Source organism: Pavona decussata, unplaced genomic scaffold (genome assembly GCF_977016875.1).
Source record: "Pavona decussata unplaced genomic scaffold, jaPavDecu1.1 SCAFFOLD_83, whole genome shotgun sequence".
Taxonomy (NCBI): domain Eukaryota; kingdom Metazoa; phylum Cnidaria; class Anthozoa; order Scleractinia; family Agariciidae; genus Pavona; species Pavona decussata.
Genome location: NW_028145501.1, coordinates 967,772 through 975,339, shown reverse-complemented (window position 1 = coordinate 975,339; position 7,568 = coordinate 967,772). Strand labels below are relative to the sequence as shown.

The 7,568-nt window shown below is 37.6% G+C and overlaps 1 protein-coding gene across 1 annotated transcript; it reads right to left on the bottom strand.

The window, feature by feature from the left end:
* Window positions 1-978: 978 nt before the first annotated feature.
* Window positions 979-6,714, bottom strand: LOC146475736 (C-reactive protein 1.4-like). The gene is made up of 6 exons (XM_085115331.1): window positions 6,630-6,714; window positions 5,358-5,481; window positions 4,334-4,548; window positions 3,356-3,389; window positions 2,870-3,107; window positions 979-2,123 (listed from the first exon to the last, which is right to left on the bottom strand). Exons 2-6 carry the CDS (start codon window positions 5,461-5,463, stop codon window positions 1,709-1,711), a joined length of 1,008 nt encoding a protein of 335 aa, XP_084971457.1. The 5' UTR covers window positions 5,464-5,481; window positions 6,630-6,714; the 3' UTR covers window positions 979-1,708.
* Window positions 6,715-7,568: the final 854 nt, after the last annotated feature.

The following is a 7,568-nucleotide window of genomic DNA, read 5'->3' as shown; positions in this document are numbered from 1 at the left end:
TATACCAAGACACTGTGTTGTGAGCTACATTATCTAAAGATATTGGAAGCCGTCACTTGTAGGCTTGATTTATTACCTAAAGTGCACCTAACCCCCAATTTTTTTTCGATTAAATAAATCTTTGCACCTGTTCGAAACGCATTGAGCCTTTTTGCGCCTTTTTTCAACCAAATCTTGACCTTTTATAGGCTGTAAAAGTTACGAAATCTAGCCATCATCTGTCCCATGACCGAGCTAGTAAGGGGCATGGGTCTATTCCTTACTTGACGTCACAAACTGATTTGCATTGTATTAATTCTTTGTGAAAATGCGTGCAAAGCAGTTTGTGACGTCATGTAAGGAATATACCCATGCCCCTTACTAGCTTGGTCACGGGACAGATGATGGCTAGATTTCGTAACTTTTACAGCCTTTAAAAAGTCAAGATTTGGTTGAAAAAAGGCGCCAAATAGCTCAATATGTTTCGAACAGGTGCAAAGATTTATTTAAGAGAAAAAATATTTGGGGGTTAGGTGCACTTTAAACCTTCAGGTTCCGAGACCGGTTAACTAATTACTAGACCACTAGTACTTCTTAGTCCCCAGCAAAACTTTCCTTTGTGTCATAAAAGCAACGCGTCTCCCTTGAGAGAAACTGCCTGATGATACAAGCCATTGTGAGCTGATCATCTTAAACGTAACTTGTATACGTGAAAATGGGGCTGTCTTATATTGAATTAACAATGACAACCAAGCAACTTCAACTTCAACCTTATTAGGTGTTTGAAAAAATTTACATGTACAATTTCTTGGCGCCGCAGGAAACAAAGCTAATCTAGGCGGGCCAGGATGACAAAAAGAAAGAATGACTTTAACTGCTAAGTAAGAAGGCAGACTGAGCTATAATTTCAAAGATACAAGAAGCTAATCAGTTTCGTGTATTTGAATAGACTACAGTGAATGTCTCCATCTTGTGTAGTAAATATTATGCTACAATCTTGGACAAAACTACTTTAAGACAACAATGAAAGAGTGATTTTTAATGCAAGTGAAATATTCTTTAATTTGAATAAAATAAATCTAGTCCTAGAAGGTACAAAACATTTACCAGTAGGGTCGGATTCATGAAGCCCTCTGAAGCTTAACTTATATATAATACTAAATTAACTTAGTAAACCATATGCAATGCTAAATTAACGAACCGAGACAAATAAAGGACCTTTTATCCAGAATCAATGCATTCTAAAAGGTTGGACTCACAGAAGTTAAGGGTAGAGCCTTAAACTGCAGTGCTTTCTTGGTTAAATAATTCATTGATTTTTTTCTCTTTATTTAAAGTCAAATTTAAAGGGGCACTGTCACGGTGGTTTTGCTGTTTGTTGGTAAAAACTGCTCAGACATTTGACAAGGAACTTCTTTTCTAACATGAAATTACTTTTAGAGCACGGGGAGGAAAATATGAAATGATTCCTCCGAGAAAGAATAAACTATAATCACTTGTTAGCAATTTTTCCGAAATACTAAGAAGGAACTTGCAAAAACTGGCCAATATTTTCAAGTTGCAATCCGTTTCCATCCTAGCCATCCGCAGCCACAGATGAATGATACTAGTTTCTGTGCACTAGTAGGGTTATTATTAACAAAACTGTACCAGTATTTTAACGTTTACATCCATATAAATCTGTTTTTTGGTTATTCAAAATGACACTAGATATAGGTGACACTGCCCTTTATGTGCCTGTTGGCTTGACTCGAGTCCCAGGCAAACAGGTTGTCGGAGTCACATCGCGCACGTTTCCATGTAAGCCCGTCACGAAATCGCTGCACATCAAATAATTACCGATGCCATCAGAGCAATTTTGTGACATTCGCGAAATCTCTTCAACTGACAACACTTTGTTCCACATGTTCACGCCATACATTTCACCAACGAAGCTCTGATCCTGATCGAATCCACCTCCATAATTATCTTGATCCTGACCAAGGATCGCAATTCCATTATTTTTTATCACGTGACCTGTTTCGAAGTTATCGCCATTGGTCACTCGCTCGCCATCGATGTAGAAGTTCCAGGATCCAGCGGTGTTCTCCCACGTTGCGCAGATGTGGTGCCAATGGTTATCATTGACAGATTTCTTTGTTCCCCTGAGAAGTTCAGAAAAACAACAACCAATGATGAAATATTGAACTGCAAGAAGAGAACTGAAACAGGAAATGAATCAGCTTCTTGACCCGGTTGTTCAAAGAGCGGATAACTCTTTCCAGATAAATTGTACTCCAACCGTACCAATACATTTTGCCCGCTGGATAGCGACTTATCCACTGGATAATGGTATCTGGTGTTTAAACAACTGGGGCCTGACTTACACTGAAAATTATACATTTCTTTATTCCTTTAGCCTCATTTTCAGAGTAATTCCTGATGCAGAAAGTTAGCCAGATGTCTAATGGACTTAAAAGTATGCAACGTAAAATTAAATGCAAGGCTGATCGGACAGCTAAAATAATTTTATTGCCCAATATTTCGGTTAGGCATTACTAACCTTCTTCAGCGGCGGCGAAGAAGGTTAGTATTGTCTAACCGCAATCTTGGGCAGCTAAAATAATTTTATTGCCCAATATTTCGGTTAGACAATCGCCAACCTTCTTCAGGGGCGGCGAAGAAGGTTAGTATTGTCTAACCGAAATATTAGGCAATAAAATTATTTTAGCTGTCCGATCAGCCTTGCATTTAATTTTACGTTTTATTAAACATTGCTGATCCTGATCTACACAAAGATCCGGCTTCACTTTGCTGCTGTTTGTACAAGTGGTCCCTGCACTATTCAAGAGTAAAAGTATGCACCAGTTAATGTGAATGCCCGATTTCGTACATTTGATTTGTTATTTACCGTTCGTAACCGTTAACCGCGAGCTTCAAACTTGCGTAGTCGTACACCACAATTTCGTTGTCTTCTTTGGGAACTGAGTAGCTAAACAGCGTCGCGTCGTCTGATTGATCGCCAGTTTTTATCCACAGGCAGACAGTAAAAGCGGTCAGCGGCGGAGCGCAACTCAGCAGGTCAAATCTGACGTAGTCACTGACTGTTTTGTTGGCGAAAGAAAGCTGGAAATTTGAATTACGAGAATCTGCAAGTTTAAAAGAAAACAGCATTGAGATTTGTTAATGAAAGACGGACAGATTGGTAGAAAGAAAAAATGACCAATAAAAGGGTGGAAGGATTCTTTGAGCTGAGATTTGTAAGTTTTATAAGATTTATAAGTTTTATTCCCAAAAAATGAAACTACAAAGAAGATATACAGAGACGGACAGAAATGAAATTCCTACGCTGAAAAGCCGAGGAGATTAAAAACAATGACTCAAAGATTGGACTAACCTGATGATGGACAGCTTCTATTGCAAGTTGCATCCTGGGAATTAAAAACGTAAATTTTCTATTAATTTTATTACATTCTCCTTATTCTATGACTGAAGTGGTCCACAATGAAAACGGAGCATTTTCATCGGTTTGCTTAGCAGTCCGCAGGTTGCTGTATTCCATATATAGAGGTATTCAGAATAAACTTTTAAAAAAGGGACAGTTTTGTTTGAGAACAAACTTTGCCTAAAGTTGCAAAACTTGTATTGAAAAATGCCCTATAGAGATTTACTCTTTCAATCAATCAATCAATCAATCAATCAATCAATCAAATACCTCTGTAGCGCAAGTTTTCCAAGCTAAAATATTCTTTGCTTTAGAAAATTTGTGGAAGAGCCACAATCATAAAACCTTATCGTAAGTTACTCGGTCCGTATCGCGGAAGCATTGGGCTTGCAACCACTGAAGAGAGGCATAATCGCATAATCAATAGTTTCTCGACAAGAACCGAACAAATTAAAATAATCATCACGGCCAAAAGTCTGGGCACTAACATAGGCTCTTGGCCTGGGACAAATGCGTAGTTACTCGCGAAAAAAACAATACCTTGTTGTCCACCCCTCCCCCCTCCCCCCACCAAAGCCCACTTCACTTGCACCTTTGAATCCAGCTGAACACAACTGAAACTGCATTGAAGGCTTAAAAAGTTTTTCTAGGGAGAGAAGGAGGCATAACGCTTTTAAAACAGTCGGGGATCGATGATTATTTTCCGGGCGCGTGACATTCAATTGCACGTTATATCGAACATTGTTAAGATCTGTCCAAAGCACGTTTGCTCAAACATCGGTCAGGTTTAATAAAACATATTCACTATTAGCTATGATGTTTGATACCCTGATCTGATAGTAATTGGCACAAGGCAATAACAGTCTTTGTAATCACTTAATTATTCTGTAAGTATTGACATAATTACATTTACGCATGCGCAATTCTCACCGAGTCCTCGTAATATTTAAATCCTTCCTCGTCCTTCATGTTGTGGGGACACATCTTTGCTGTAGCGTCGCTTAGCTGACAAACGTGACTCGCGGAAGTTGACTTGTACTGGTAGTTGTATGACAAACATCTTGGATGCTGGGTGCATAATGCGTGACAGTCTCTCAAGGAAGACACTTGATTGGTAGAGATTGCGTGACCGGAGAGGACATGGTCTATACAATAAATCGACAATCAGAGCGTGACCAAAGTATGCGCTTAATCACTGAACAATTAAACTGGATATGTTTATGTAAAATACGGTGTTTTTAACCATGATACTATGGTAACGCAAGTTTGTGATGTGGAACGAGGAAGGAACTTACTGATTACTCTCGTATTCTTTTTTAATTCCTTAGTAATCATTTCTCTTTTCATTTCTTTTTTCATTTTAATAGTTTGTTTAGTCACCCACATGAACAGAGCATATAAAGTAGGTTGAAGAGAAACCGTTTGTAATGATATTTCATTAAATGTGACAAGGTAAGCTTATATCAATAGATTTCCTGAGACCAGTGAGTCATCTCTAGTCATTGGTGTCAACACGAGAACGCAGCGCGCATTAATCTCCTTCCTTCCCAAGAAATGATTTTATCAACAGAGTTGATAATTAAAGGTAATTTGGTCGTCGTAAAGATCCGGGTGCTGGCGTTTTGAACGTTAACTGCCCTCATTAGAGCGTTTCGCTCTGACAAAGGGCTAACGCCCGAAACGTCAGCAATCGAATCTCTTTACGGTGACCAAACTTCCTTTAGTAATCAACTCTGTCGATGAACCAACGTTCGTTTCTACTCCCCCGCCGATGCACAACGCAGCAGCTTCTTTAGAAACGGAACCTCATATTTTTTTGTGAAACCTTGAACAACAGGAAGGGGGTGATGGGGGGGTGGTCGGAAGTGGAAGCACACGCTCAGTATTGCCTATATTACACTCGCCTCATTGGACTGGAGGCTATGTTATACGTCATCTTTTTTTTATAATTTACCTTTAGTGGCTAGGAACACAGCTGGTTTTGAACAAAACCCTTGCTTACTCCACACAACCACTCTGGTTACTGTGATCAAAATGACGATTGCTTGAATTGCTTCCATTCTTACTCCATATCGTCACTGATAAAAATAATCATTGTAATATTAATAATAATAACCATCATCACCATTGCAAAGATAGACTTTTTAGGCGTAAAGCGACAGAGTTGAAACTGCCGTGTAACCTCTTCGGTAAAAGTCAAGCTGGTGCTCTTATCTCGAAACGAACAACAGTTGATCAAATCCGGAGGTTGTGGGTTCCATTCCCACCTAAGTCGAAGAATTTTTTCTTTGGCTCGTGTGTTTTCCTATTTCTTCTTAGTTGGAAATTCATAGATTCACCTCAGCTCTTTCACCTTGAAAGCAGAGTTAATTCCTTGATTTGCCATTCGTCATGGACTGAATGACTGGGTCTTTATCCTCTTAGCATAAGGAAAACCGCTATTCAACACAAGATGTCGTAATGAAACAGGCTACCAACAACCCAACCAAAATTATACGCCCAAGATGGTTAATTTAAGGTTTCAATAAGAGAGGAAGGATGTTCGGAGAGATTCGTTCATCAATAGAAGGGATCTTGATCTTGATCGAGTTTTGTGTAAAATTACCTCAAAATAACTTGAACAACATTTGAAACGCCCTGAATTAGACAAATTATTCATCACAAATGTGGGCGATATGAATAATACCCTCGAATAAATTTAAAAAATTGTGAAACGGTTTCTCTATACTGAAATCGAGTGGCAGCGAAAAGATGACAAAAATCATGTTTTCATAAGAAGCTGAATCTTCTATAAAAACGCAATTCTAAGCTTTTAACACAGAATTCTAACCGAAGAAAGGTGAAATGCTAAAACTCGCAGCCAGACTTTTCCGTTTGTTGTTTCGTTTCAATTTTTGTTTTCTCATTCTTTTCTTTTTTTTTTTCCTCATGATCAATGGTTTAGTAAAACCAGAGAGCCACCGCGAGATAGATAACTCATGATCACTACTTTTAGGGTAAAATAATAGGTTTCAAGCCTTTATAAAGGAAAAAGTCTCCAGCCATTCTAACTTTAATGCTGGAGCAATCTTCTGTTTCGCCTACGAGATATCTGCATCGCAACATTCTATTTCTCTTACCAAGTATAAATTGAAAAAGTCAAGTTCCCTTAAACTAAATGAAATGTGGTTATTCAACACGTTTTTTTAACTTATCAAGTATCAAAATATATCTTTGACTGACTCACATTTTAATCCTGTTTCACCTTTGTCGAACACACTGTGATCTCCAAGAGCCTTTCATATCCATTTAAAAACTGATTTAATTTCCGTTAGCACCATCAATATAACTGATGAAGGATGTGGATTAAAATTCAATGAGTGAAATTGATACGTGCTGTGCTAGAAACTGCACTTAAACAATGAACATACATTTTTTTTGAGAAACTGTTTAATTGATAGAAAGGTGTTTATATAACACCCATTGATAGTAATTCAGAATTTCACTTAAGGGAGTACAATAACCTAATGCGGTGCTTCAGATAATGCAGGATTTGCAAATTCAATAACCTTACGTTTCTGTTATGTCACGAAGTAGATGTTAATAAAATATTGTTAAATTTCATTTTCAAGAGCTTGTGCAGCAAATTGTAGGTTGTTAATTAAAGTTTTCATAACCATTCTCGATTTTTCCAAACCACCGAAGAACAACTCGATCGTAAAAAGAGAGCTAGTTTAATTTTCGGTGGGAATTACTCCGGAAATGACAGCTGTGTGGAAAAATTTACAACAACATATTAAACCTCTTACCAGGTTTTTTTTATAAAAGAAACTAATAAAAATAAAATAAAATACTTGGTGTTATAAGTTAGCTTAAAGTGTTTTATAAGGGAAAAGTTTCTGTTCAAACCCAAACGTTCTCAGTTCACGTTTTAGCCCTCTGTCATTGCATTGTCTTTAATTTGTTCTAAGTTACAATCTTGATTCCCTGAACTATATTCCCTTATGTTGCGAGGCCTTAACTTAATCAACTAGTCATAGTTTAAGCAGACTTTCTTTTGGCGGAGATGGCAAAAAAAAAAAAGAAAAGATTTATATTATTTATCAACCTTTGGTTAAAAGTTTAAAATCTACAGCTTAGTCCTTTGTTAGTGAATCCCAACAGCATTTTGTTTGTTTTTCTTAGC